Genomic DNA, 14,598 nt, shown 5'->3' on the forward strand with positions numbered 1-14,598 from the left:
TTGATGGGACATTGGCTTGTTTTCAATTTTGTGCTCAAAACTAGCCTTTGGATAAAATAAATAAATAAATAAATAAATAAAAATGACCAAAGACTCTGCGGGCACAAAATCGAAAACAAAACAATTTCGTATCAACACAAAAGTTTTTTAATGTTTTACATACTATTTAACTGAGTTTCTTTTGTATTTTTTTATCAAATTTATACCAATTCCCCGCAAAAACTCTTCGATAGATCTTGGATCGTAACGTATGATTGAATGTAGTTTTCGAAGACCTTTAATTTAAGGTGCCACTGGACCTAAATTATTTCAATTCTACCATTTTGTGGTACCGGCGACGTAAGCATGATTAAAAAAAATTAAGAGAAAAATGAGGGGGGAGGGGGCGCAACTTAGAGCCGCGCGTTGTGTTTATGTATCGCGGCCAAATGGAAATTTTACCTGGGCTTAAAATGGCTTTTAATGGAAAGATTTGAAATTTGAAATCAGACAGGCTCTTGGAGCTGTAATCGTTGAGATATGGTCTGTGAAATTATCGAGTAGGAAAGTACTAAAATTTTTATATATTGTGGCGATTTCCGTCTCGTGGCATAGATAACTTTTTTGGACAGTGATGGGCAGAATTTCACGCATAACCCATTTTAAACTTTAGAAATGTTGTCAAACTTTTGCAGTAGTCATAATGAAATACGCACCGCCGCAATTATCATATTCCAACGTGAAATATCTCGCGAACTATATACGGTGGAACAAATTTATTGTTAAAATTTTTGCTGAAATAGACACTTTCGGGTAGACTACAATGGAATCCTTAAAAGAAAGTGTTATTCATGATCATTCCTAGATAAAAAAAAAACGAACTAACTTTAAACGATACTTTCTTTAATTGATGGTCACTCTGCAAATCAATTAATAATCGAAACTGTTGATAAATACTAATTTGTAATAGAGATTATTAATGCATCATTTACGCTATTAAATTTTTTCACTATAACATACATACACGTGTATAGTTATTCACATCAAGAAGAAATAAATACAAAAACAAAAATTCCTTGTTCTGGAATATATCTTAATGAGAAAATAGACGCAACTCGGACTTATCTAGTCGTTTTTAAGATTCAGGGCACGGAGACAAATCGCCGGTACAACAGAACTTTCCAGATAATGTCATCTTTTTTCTAGCCTTTTTCAATAGCTTCGCCGGCAGTAACTTCGAAATAATCTTTTTCCAAACAAAAATAACGCCCATCCAACATCTGCTGTGATTATGTTCATTACATACCATAATGAATAGGGAAATGGAGATTATAATTTGCGTGAAGCACAAACCTTCATGCAACATTACCGCTGAGACTGTAGAATTCACAATCTACAGAGCATTAAAGAACTCTGTTAACTATGCATAGAAATTAGCTGAAAAGCTTGTGAAAAGATTTATACTACCTACCTACTTATTTCAAAGAGGTAACTGGTCGTTTCATGCCTAAAATGCAAACAAAATATGAACATTGTGTTCGGAAATTTATATGCCAAACTACCTTTGTTTCATATCTACAGGGTGCTACCATTTGAAGTTTGTCATTTTTACAGGTGGCGGAGTTTTTGAGATATTTAGCTGAAATTTGGAACGTAGATAACATTTAAGGGTCAATGTTATTCTGCCGGGGTGATCTACAGGGCGATATTTTTTCTACCGGAATGTTCTTTTAGTCCCCTCCCCTCCAAAGTATATGTTGCAATATCCCATCGACTATTGATTTGAGAAAGTTTTAACTAATTTTTTCATATATTTAATACTTTTCGATCTTTCTCAGCATAGAGAATACCATTTTTTTTTCTTAATCTAGCTGCATGCAAATGCTATGTATTTAGATTAGTTAATGAAAATGAAAAATTAGGTTAATAATGAGATTAATGGACATTTTTTGTGAATTACCAGTTTTTTGCTTCATTTTTATCATTACTACTTGTAAATAAACGGCTCGTTATTTTATGCGGGTTAAGGTATTTTCGGGTCACTTTTAAAGTTTTGCAATTCCGAAACGAATAAACGGATTTGACTACGTCTTGCCCTGTTTCGAGGTCCATTTAATTCAGTTTTTTCAAAACGATTTTATTGATATTTTAGCGTCAGTGTTTTCCAGGTGGGTCATAAAGGAGAAGGAAACGCATGTAAAAAATTCTAGTGATATCAATGCATAAAAAAATAGTTTGTGTGGACAAGGTCAATATTTTCAATCGTTTTTGGGGTGTTTTGAGTGAAAATCCATAATTGACCGTGAATTCTAAACTTAAGTAAAAAGTGCGGAAGTTTAACTTTAAGCAACTAAAAAAATGCCTCAAAAAATACTTCAACCAGGTTCGGAAAACAAACAGTTCGTACCAAGCAACTTAAATAAGATGTCTCGATAGTCAAGAGTGCGGCCCTCGAAATAATATCACCCTGTATATTTATGTGCTATATCTGTTGATGCTGACCCGAGAAAATTCAAATTTGAGCTAAATGTCTTAGAGACTTTCGAAACTCTAAAGTCAAAAACGAAAAAGAATTATAACCTTAGCACTCTGCAGCAACCGTATCTGGGACATGAAACGTTCAAATACCTGCGTTCATATGAATTTTCCTTCATCAAATGATTCGAAAAATGGCGTTCTGTAGTCCGCATAGGAGTAAAATTACGATTAGTAGTGTTAATTTTTTCATTTCTTTCTTTTCAGCTGTACCTCAAAACATGTAGGAGAATATTGCCAGTACTTAAACCCTTGCCACACAGGCAAAGGTCCAGGTCCTCGATGCCAAAATGGAGGCTCCTGTCAAGTTCGTAACGTTCTAGGTGGAGTTCCTGGCTTCGAGTGTTTGTGCCCTTTGGGGTTTAGTGCCTCCCTATGCGAGATCCGCGTGGCTAACAGCTGCGATCGAAAACCGTGCTTCAACGGGGGCACTTGTTCCTTGAGGTCCTTGGAGAGTTACCAATGTTCTTGTGCTCCTGGATATACTGGTAAGTTTAATTGATATTGTCGTTCAGTGACAAAGTGAGGAGGGTCGCGCAACTTGCTGCCAGGGATTAATCTTGGCGTTTTTTAGTTTTCAAATGACGATATCCTATTTCTTTACGATCATTGCAGTACTACATTGCCTAGCTTGCACCTACCGCTAGGTGATTAGCATATATCAGCCATAAGTTACAAAATATTAAACAAACTGGCAGTTAAGGAGCCATTTAAGGCATTGGTAATGCTGGCTATAATAATTAAAGATCTGGAAGCACTAAAAGTCAGTTTATAGGCAAATTACCAATAAGGAAGTATCATAAATTACGCCCGATACATGAAAATCTCAGCTTGTAACACGGTAGTTGTCCTGAATAAGAACTCTTAACTTTCCAGTTTTTAAGGACGTTTTATCGGGGCATTAATAGATATTTTAGTGGTTTAGAAGTAATGCGAGAAAATCGTTTACGATTTGATTTTCAAGTCGTTTTTACCTTACCGAGCAGCGTCAGCGCGAAAGAGTTTTCCTCCCTCCCTCCCCTTGAAGAAGTTGGCACTTAGGTATCATCGCTCCCAAAGAGAAAAACTGTGTGTTTCATGACATTCTCGTTTTACTACATGTACGGATTTTATGCCAAGCAAGTTGCCTATAAAGGCGTGGTACTTATACAGGGCGTTTACTTTCACACGAACCGATACTTAATGTTACAAAACTTCAATAGCGTGTTCCACGTTGTAAAATACAAACACAATGAAATAGTATGATGCATTATTAACTTTCAGATCAGTGTTAAGAGAGAACATGGAAAAAGGACATGACTGTTACTCGAATGAATCTAATGAAATTCCTCTTCGCTCTTGTCGTTTTTATTCAAAAAAAAAGAAAAAAAAAAGAAAAAAGAACACCTTAAGAGGATCCAACGTCTTTTTAGCGGTATTGTTCTTCCATTAGACTTGTTGCATTTTAACGATAATTGTTTTTTATTATTCACATGCGTGCCACTAACCGGCTGCAACTAAACTTAAAAACTGGAATATGTCGACCATTTTACACGGTCTCATGTTCAGGGATATTAAGATTTCTTTTTAATAATCCGTATCTGGCTACCTGCTTTAAGTCTAAAAGTTAAATAACCGCGTCATCGGCACTTTCAATGGTTGTTAATTAAAATTTGCATGACACGTCAACCGCTTGCATCTTATCTCCTGTTAAATGGCAGCCATTAAAAACACCTTTTTGTACCTTCGAAAAATCCGGCACGGATAAAAAATGCAAGAGTGCTTTTTAATATCGATTTACGGCAATTTTAGTGCTGTCAAATCGATTTTTGACCATTTTTATATTCATCCCATTAATTTCAATGATTATCAAGAATTACATTGTAAAGTTTAAATTGACAGTTACATTTTAGGCAGATAATCATTTTAGCCTAATAAAATGTGTTTGCACGCAACAACTTCATAATGAACTAATATTTAGCTTGTTAACTGAAATTAGATAAAGGTCACGTAGCACCAGAGGGACTAACGAGGGATCCACGGGACATAAAGTCTTTATCGCCGATCTCGCGAGTTGTGCATTGTCTTCTCCTATTTCGATGTTTCGCCATAAGCGTCGTCAATTTCATGAATTAGCAATCATACTTATTTCAAGTTTTGACATCAAAATGTGTATTTTGAATTACTATAATATGATTATAGATGAATCAAGTGATAATGAACATCTTCGGGACGATAATTTCCACGAGGCCAGATACTCGTTGACCCTCTGCAACTTTAAGCCGTGCCATTGATCATTCAATCAATTAAAATTCGTCACTCCGCTTTCAACGGAAGAATTTTTCTACCATTTTTGGAAATATCTTCAAAAATATGCGATAAAGCGTCTTATCTCTACTATTAGCAAATGCCCGGGAAGGCGTGGCGAATTAAAAAAATCGGCAAGGCCAAAATTTTCAAATTAAATTGAGGCTGAGAATTTTGAGGAAACTAAAAGATGGTTTGCAACGAGAGTTGCCAAAAACATTTGAAACGCCACGTATTTTGGCGGAACTCAGTAATTTTCCTAATTAAATTTTGTGACTTTCAGGGGAGCACTGCGAAAAGCAGGACCACTGCGCATCACAACCTTGCCGAAATGGCGCAGAGTGCGTCAGCGTGGGTGAGTCGTATCAATGCAACTGCGCGCCAGGATTTACTGGAGCTAGTTGCAAGGAAGACAAGGATGAATGCAAGCAAAAACCCTGTAAACATGGAAAGTGCCATAACACACACGGGAGCTATACGTAAGTCTTTCAGAATTCAGTAATTTCAGCACTTTTATACATTGTGAAACTGTGGATGTTGGATTGTAATGAGACATTTGAAAATCAAAATCCGCGAGTATAAATTTTATTCTCATTTGGAACAAGTTAAGTAAATTGTGGTCTGATTTCTCATGTAGCAGCTGAAACGTCGTGGAGCAATTAATAAATAATATAAACCCATATTCAATGGGCTCTCTTACACAGGAAACAATAAGCTTGTTAACGGTCGTTGCTGCAATTATTATTATAATAAAAAAAACTGTTCCCATGCTTTGGATCATAAAGCAACTTTTTGCCTTGTGGTTGTGTTTGGATCACACATATACACGCAATTTTAGCTGCTAGATATAATTGTTTCGAAATTGAGAAACGGATCTCCTAAAACGTTTATTTTATTTATAATAATGACCAACATGCCTTAATCGACAGTAAGGAAGAACATTATGATATGGTGTGAACATAAGAAACAATTTACGGTTTGGTACAAAATTAGGAAAATGATTACGTAGCTAGTTTTGAAAATGTTTAGAAGAAACGAGGAATTGGGACGGGAACTGGAGAAACGTGTAACGAAAAAGAGAAGGTGTGTTGGAATAAATTACAGGGACATAAAGTGTATGCAAAAAATGTGCACAGGAAAATTTCGAGGAAATAAGTGTAAGAAAGTAAATATAGCGAGAAAAAAGTAGGAGAAAACTCTAAAATAAAGACAATCGCAATAGAAAAAAGTATGGAAGAAATGAGGGACATTATCATATCATAAAATCTAGGTTTCAAATTAGTCAGTATTATTTTATTATCATCTTTTTTAAACATACAGGGTATTTCAAATTTTCCCCTCACAATTGTTATCTCGGAAACTAGAGGAGATACAAAGAGGTTTAAGTAGGAGCAAAACTGCGTAATTTAGCGTTTGGCTCGAATGGAGGCTCCACATCAAAATTCAGTAAGAGACAAAAAAGTTGCGTAACTGACCGGGAACTTCATAAAACAACAACTCACCGTCTTCATTTTGAATAGGAACAGCATATACACGAGATTTTAGCAACCCCAAATGGAGAAATCGCAGGGAGTTAGATCTGGAGATCTAGGCGGCCATTGAAGAGGCACATCATTTCCTCCATTAATTTTTTTCGTCTAATGGAGGTTCCAAATCAAAATTCAATAAGAGATAAAAAAAAGTTACGTAACTGACCGGAAATTTCATAAAATAAAAACCAACCGTCTGCATGAACGAATAAAAAAGTTCTGGTGTATTTAACATTCGACCTTGTAGCAATTGACCACTACTCCTGGCGGTTTTACCATTGTAGGCCCCGTCGAATGTGCCCCAGGAAGCAGAAAGATTATACACCAAATTTCCTAGCAATGCGTCTAGTCGTTTTCGGTTTATCTGCAAAAATTAAGAAAAAAGTGAGACTTTAAGAGCTCGTATCTCCAGAAAGAGACAATTTCGTATATAAGTATACCGCCAGGAATCTATATATTTTTGACCAAGGAATGTGTGGTTAAGCGTCGAGCCCCTTATTCTGGGACACCCTGTACACTAGAAACATTGTTGTAACCAAAGATTACGCAATAAATAATGTTCGTTAATAATAAGTTAGCAAAAAACCTAATCCTTCCAAAAACACCGTAGTGTCCGTATATTAATGCGAGTCACTGCAGATACGAGTCGACACCAAGTTTCAAACTACTTTGAAAAAATGTTCTAGAGCACTTCTGGCATTTGGCAGCCATGAAACGAGCAATGATCGGAAATCGTAGATCGTGCAACGGTAGCCAGAAAATGTAGAAGCAAATTTGAATAAAATATATTGAAGGTTTTACTGAATTCAGCATTAATCTTTTGTGAATCGTTAAACGTCTGTTGTCGCACAGATGAAATCGATACAATGCCAATCTGAGAATTGAGCTTTTGTTGAAACAAACCGTTCTTAGATTGTAAGCGACTTGCACAAGTCATATTAAAACGGTACACAAACGCAGAAAAAATGTATGACCGCTCTTATCGTTTATTTTTAGTGTCCGGCCTCTTCGCCTTCTTTATTCATGAAACATACCCAATGTTTATTTCCAATATTAGACACAGAAGGCTATGAGAAAATATTGACCAACATTGTACGGCATCCCAAGCTTATTTGAAATTCTAATCTCGCTTTATTCATTGTTCAAACTGGAGACCTGGAACCCAACAGTTTTTTCCTTTTTTTTTTTTTTTTTAACCGAAGTCGGGACATTTTTCGATTGACCACAAAAAATTTCAAACATCAGACAGAGACAATTGGAGGTGAGTTTTTCTTCTGTCTCATACAAAGAACAAGAAACAATTAACGCGTGTAACTATTCCAACGTTGGCGCTGTAATTGCTCAAGAAAGTTGAAACGGTCGACGCCCACAATAAGACAAAATTCACCAATGGACATATTAAGCACGAGTGACATTAAGAAACTAGTTCTAATGACTTTCTGTTATATAAACGCTAATAAAAATCGCACAGAAAAGTATTGATTGATACGAGCATAATGCTTAATTTGCCGCTTTTCTTACCTTAGATCCGGGTAGTGAAACAAATGTAGAACGTCCTTGCCTCGGGCTAGTGCAACCGTATAGGAAATCTCCACTTCATTGTTTTTGATTTATTAAATACAAATATATATGTAAATTACTATAGATCTAAGAATTAATATGCATCCGCAACAGCCAGGGGCGTGCAAAAACGTTAGCCAAGTCTCGGTGGATAAGAAAAATTTTAATTGACAGTTGCCGAGACGTCGAATTTCGTAAAAGTTCTGGGTGGTTCGTGAAGGGATGCGGAAATTTCACTTTTAACTAAGCCGACAATAAAGAAACCACGATAATAATGCGACCAGAAAATCGCAAACTGTTATCAACAATAAATGCTGTACGTACGCGCGTACTGTGCGCACTCCTGTGAGGTCATTCTTATGTGAGTGTGTAGAATGCGCTTTTTACACGCTAATCAAGCAATGATATTGTCTCTTTTCCAGTTTACAATATTCATTGAAGATTGTTAAATGTTCTCGCGATATTTCACCGTGTATTTGAACATTTTCATATTTTTATAATTGCAACATTGAATGTTGCTTCAGGGAAATTTTGACGCCTGTCAAATTCAGTGCAACTTCACAAATGGGCACTGTTGCTGGAACAATGGAACGATTTCCAATAAGTCAGAACAAAATTGAACGAAATCGAGAAGAGATCGTTCGTAGTTTCCACAGCTGTACAGGGTGCGCCACGAGTAACGCCTCGGAATTTCATGACAAAGCCGAGAGATTTTTTAACTGTTTCTTTTTTGAGGTGTATGCAGACTAACTAGAGCTACATTTAAAAATTATTTTCAAAGTATACAGAGTGTCCCAAACACATGTAATTGATCAAAGTTGCATTTATTTAAATGGGGTCCCCTGTATATTATATAATTTTTGAACTCGACCATTAAAATAAAATTAAGTTGTATTAAGGTTTATGGTATCTAACTCTAGCAGCTTTTGAAATAATTCACCCTAATGATATTCAATAGATAGGTAAATTTGGCATCTAACAGTAACACAACATACCGGGTGTCCCATTTAAATTAAAAAAGTTATTAACAGTTAAAAGTTGAACGAATTTGGCGCTATTTTTAGAACATCCTGTACAATTCGCCGACTTTTTGAAACTTACAGTACAAAATTTGGTCCCTTGATGGCTTCCTATGAAAAATTTTGTTTTAAAAACTTAAATATGAGATGAGAGATTGGGTGTTGAAAATTATCTTGCATCTTGACAAAAACTGAATTATTTCAAAAACTGTTAAAGTTAGATACCATAAATCTTAATACAACTTAATTTTATTTTAATGGTGGAGTTTAAAAATTATATAATATACAGGGGATCCCATTTAAAAAAATGCAACTTTGATCAATTAGATGTGATTGGGACACTCTGTATACTTTGAAAATAATTTTAAAATGTAGCTCTAGTTAGTCTGTGTACACCTCAAAAAAGAAACAGTTAAAAAAATCTCTTGGCTTTGTCATGAAATTCCGAGGTATTACTCGTGGCCCACCCTGTAGAAACAGCATAATGTGAAACACGTGAAAAAGTCACTTATTACACTCGTTAGATATTGTGTCACTCATGTAAAAAGTGCCATTTTTGGCGTTAGTTCTGCAATTTCAAGGTTCGAATGATTCCAGTAAAATTGCTTTTAACTTAAACAATAAATGTTACACACATATTAACTTTGCAAGCAGACATAACTAAAATTGGTCAAATAATAGAATAAAACGATCTTTGTTTCCTGAATTTTCCTTTTGATATTTGCGTTACTACGTTTTCGATAATTTTTCTCGTTCTAGAGAAATATGTCAGCAAAATAGAATAATTGTACAACAAGGGCAGAAAGACCAAATGATCGATAGCCCGTTCCTTTCGAATAAAGATGAATTATATATATAGGGTCATTCGCGGTGAGTGTCCTATTAAATGTTTACGGGGTTCTAATATAGCTAGAGATCTGAAATTTTGGATACTGATTTAATGAAGTTTGATCTGTTGAATTAAAATATTGGTATCGTTGCGACGTTGACAGATCTATGTGTAACAGACAACAACTTTGTTATTTCAAATGGCACACCCTGTATTTTATTACATTTTCGAATTTCCCGGAAGATTTAGACCCCAGTTTATCTATCATATGCCATAGCTATGATGAACTGTTTTCCAGAAAAATGATTTTATAAATCGACGCGCGACTACAGAGACATATAAATGCACATTAATGAACAGATTTAGTGCACTGGCCACCACGTTCATCAGATTTAATCCCTCTGGATTACTTTCTATGGGGGTACTTGAAGGAATTGATTTATGCTGTCTCGATTGGCACTAGGGAGGAATTGCAGCAGCACATATTTACTGCGTGTGATTGTATCAGGAATAAGCCTGGTGTTTTCTGTAGGTTTCCTACGAAGAACAAAATGAGATGTATTGAGATGAACTGAGGTCATTTTCAACATTCGTTATGAGTAATAATTACTAATGTTTGTCTTGTAATTGCTGGTTAATAAAAAAGTATTTCTATTACGAGGATGCCTATTATGTTCATTAAGATACGTTTCTATGTCCCAGTAGTCGCGCGTCGATTTATAAAAATCATTTTTCTGGGAAACGGTCTATCCTAACGAGATGAAGCGAGAGGACCATTTTCACTGGAAAATATTTGCGAATCAGTAATTTCATTTCAAAAATAAAGAATTGTCACAAACAAAAAAGGTAATGCAAGATTTACGTAAGAGACCCTCTGTATGTGACGACCCTGACTAAAATTTGCAATTATTAACAGAAACCGTTTCGAAAATATTACGAAAAAACATCTTCAGAGGGCCTCCTTTAAAGGGTTCTAGCCCCTTTAAGAAGCATTTTTTGGGGTTTCCTTATAGGAACTTTTTTTCTTATTTTAACCTCCTAAAATGTTTCAACGTTGTTTCCGGACAACCTGACATAACCTGAATATAACCAAAATATTTCTTTCATTATCATCTCACCATATCAATAATTTTTTTTCGGTGGCTATTGATTTACGACCGAACAGAGGAGGGGGGTTGTTTCGATCAACAATCCTGAATATATTTGTTGAATCGATAATCATCCAAATCGTATTCTGTGTACTGTTTTGTTGTTTACACAAGAATAAATTAATTAACATTTTTTTTTAGCCTCATATATCACAAACTTGAAATCTCAACAGAGTAATCGAAATATTATTCAACCATTAATTTAGTTTCCAAACTGAATTTAATTACACCAGATCAATAATCTTTAGATTTGCATAACAGCTACTTTTCATAAATTAATAGACCAAATCTCGTAGGTAATTACAGGGTACTGCTTTCGATCAAAACAAAAAACTGCTTTACGCGTTTCTAATGCAAGAAGTTGATTTTACTGCGCTGGTTTCCTTTCTGAAATTACTTGAACCTCCAGTTGTATGGGAACTTTTTAGTACGGAATGTTACGCGAATTAAATACGCCCGAGCTCTTCCTTTTGGTATAGATAATGTTAATTTTATCGATTGCAATCTAAACACCTCGGCAAGGAGTTTCTTTCTGAATCAATACTTAGAAGTTTATCTTATTTAATCAAAAAACTCTTCGCTTCATAAATTGTCAGCTAAAAGCTGCCCAAGACCATCGAGTCGGTCGCTTTTTGTGTTTGGACAAGCAATTAGCAATGTTCGGATTCTCAAACATAAGATACTGGTCGGACAGGTCTAAATATTTAAAGTTACTTTGGCAGGTTATATGCAGCCACTTTGCCATTTATATAATTGTGGTGTTATTCCGTGGTTTAATTTCAACAGATATTCGACAGTCCGAGGTCTAACTCCTACTAGCTGGGCACGCTGTTGAAACAAAATTCGCTCCATAGTCTCAGCACTACTAGAATCTTTACAACCGAACATTTTATCATTTGTACTTAGTGCCTATTCAAATGATCGCATCTCGGCTACACAGAGTATTCCAGCCATTGGGTGACAGAACCATACATTGCGATATTATCATTTAGTTTATTTCGTACTGTATCTCAGCAAAACGTGAAAGAAGTAGTAATCTAAACGCAAGAAATATACACGAGATTAGAATGTATGCATGTATGTACCTACACATGTCCTCTCTTTGGAAAAAAGGTCGCGGTAGTCCGAGAGGCTCTCATGATCCATACGCAATTTTCATGGTTTTGTTTATGACTTGATGTAGCAAAGCTCCAATTAAAACGTCTTTAACATCTCTCTCTACCAAAAAACAGGTCACATTTACCGAGCTTCGACGTTACCGGCCGATGTTGTCTAATGTTAATAAGTACATAAATATACTTGTTACACGCCACTGACGACTGTTACAAGTCCATTTTCTCATATCCGTGTGCGGCACATAAAAAGTTCTCGTTAAAGAATTTTCATTTTCTAACATTAATACACGATTATCGGAACAAGAAGAGATAAATAGCTTTTGGGGTTGTTGGTAACATCACTTCCTGATGGTAATAGGCGATGTTAGAAGTAAATAGCAGAGATGTACCACTTGTTTGCTTTGTAAGCTTTACCGCAATAACATGTTTACCTAAAATAAAAACCTATTTCTTCCCTTTTCACAAGATAAGCGACCAATGTGATTACCAGAAAGACAAACTAAACTCTATAACCGCTAATATTGTCGAACGATGATGATAATTTTTGAACAAACAATATTATGTAGATAAAGAGCAGAGGATCGTCCCGATTTGTTGGACAATGATGGGACGCAAGATGCTACGTAATGAAGTGAGCTCTGTGAAAAAGAGGGTAATGCGCAATACATTTCCTTCAGGTCGTAGAAAAATTCTCGTGACCGAAAATAAAGATAAACGAAGAGCAAGTTGTTTTTTGATAGTAATAAATAAATATAAAAATTCTGCGTCGTGCGTGGTTCTTCGTTCGGACTCAGCAAATGGGAGAAGTGGAAGGAGATCTACTTCGTTTTGCTTAAAAGATGGTACTTATATTGTACTAACAGACAATATTGAGAGAAATTGTAATAAAAAATATGTAGCCCTCGTAGTAATCACCCTGTATCTTACTTAGATTTTAAAAAATAATTTTTTATTTTTTTGTCATATACTTAACTAAAAGTTTAGGAAAATCGTTAATGATTTTTCTCTGATTTAAAAACAATATGACACTTAGCCTTTTCGGTTCATTGAAATTTTCAGCAGAAAGTTATTTGCGTATTCTATGCGTGCTGCAGTACTTTGTTCATTATAGTAATTTTTTCAGCTTCAACACGAATGTTACTGCCATTTCTCCTTTGTGAGTACGGTAACGACCAACTAATAATTCTTAATATTATCTATTCATCATTCTTTAATGGTTTGAAAAGAATCGTAGCGATTAAATTTCAATTAATTTTCTTTCCCAAGTATTAGGAGTTATTACTTTTGTGCCCGGTTTGATTGTAAAGGGCTCTGTGTGCGACTTACATAGAGAAAGAAATTCATTACGGTACTGGTGCAATAAAGCTGTATTTTAGTAGAATAAAGCGGATATCATACGTGTTTACTGAGGAAGAAGCATTGACTGATGCATAAAATGATTTCCATTACATTTTCTCTTGCTGTAATCATAGCTCACATTCATTTTAAGTTAAAGGTAGTTTAAAATATTGCAATCTTCATGCTTTAATAATGAATACGAAAAAATTATTATTATTCATTCCAAATTATTATTAGTGTGCGACCAACACTATAAAATAAAATAATATTTCTTGTACGTTCATTAGCCGTTCTTACAGGACTCGTTGACGCTTTCCAGATCTAAAATTTCATTTTGTTATGTTTTACGTTTAGAAGTAATCTTCACACACACATACACACATACAATGCCAATTTTCATTATGTCTTTCGCAAAAGTTTATGGTTATAACGTGGGGTGTCGTATAAAGTTAATAAAAGCTGAACTACTGCTGCTGATGTTCTCGCTAACAGCAATAAAAGTACTAAAGATTGTACGAATACAGTTGTTGTAATCATAGCATGCATTCTCTTTGTATTGTGTAACAATCCCATAACAATAAAAAAAAAAACCGGAACTATTACGAAGACCCAACTTGACCCCCGGGGTCACTGAAATCTTTGTGACCGACGACGTTCACAGAGGTGTAACATGTCCCGCCAGGAACAGAACAAGTTTTGCTTTTCGGTCTCGTTAAGGCAACGAAAACGAAACTAGAATGAGGAACTAGAACTGATTTTTAATATATCTGATCCAGGAAAACGAATACTTGAATACGGAGCAGAAGAGGTAGCAAAACAATCGCAGCGATCCTTGCCTTGATTAAATGATAATGGGACCAAATAAAGACTGCCGTAATTGGCCTTTAATTAAGAGGGATTTCTATGAAAACGCGTCGCCATAAAAGACATACAAGTTTCTCGCAAAAAATCCGGTTAGTACGTGTTACGACACCGTGTATCGGATGCCTTACTGGGATCGAAAAGTATGCTTCCACCATACGTGCCTTCGATTACCGATTACCCGTTTAATGTTTTCCATATGACGTACGTCCAACAGTATTTTTTTAAATCAATGTTTCTAGCATTGATAAGTTCTAAGATCTAGGTTGAATACCAAAGCAAGTTGTAGTGGGTGTCTGATATGTATACTAATATACTGCACGATGAAAACTTATGCTCCTCAAGACCTTCTTCAAAGACTCAAATCAACTGATGATCTGACGAACACTATTTTCTTTA

The 14,598-nt window shown here is 35.3% G+C and overlaps 1 protein-coding gene across 2 annotated transcripts in view; it reads left to right on the top strand.

Annotated features, from left to right (window-relative positions):
• The window catches only part of N (neurogenic locus Notch protein), a 132,834-nt gene that overhangs the window by 52,626 nt on the left and 65,610 nt on the right, over positions 1 to 14,598 (top strand). For both annotated transcript variants that reach the window (XM_066296677.1, XM_066296678.1), the window contains exons 3-4: positions 2,722 to 3,002; positions 5,084 to 5,279. In XM_066296677.1, the coding sequence (XP_066152774.1) occupies positions 2,722 to 3,002; positions 5,084 to 5,279 (477 nt within the window). The remainder of the gene's footprint in view (positions 1 to 2,721; positions 3,003 to 5,083; positions 5,280 to 14,598) is intronic.

The sequence above is a fragment of the Euwallacea fornicatus genome, chromosome 26, assembly GCF_040115645.1.
Source record: "Euwallacea fornicatus isolate EFF26 chromosome 26, ASM4011564v1, whole genome shotgun sequence".
Taxonomy (NCBI): Eukaryota; Metazoa; Arthropoda; class Insecta; order Coleoptera; family Curculionidae; genus Euwallacea; species Euwallacea fornicatus.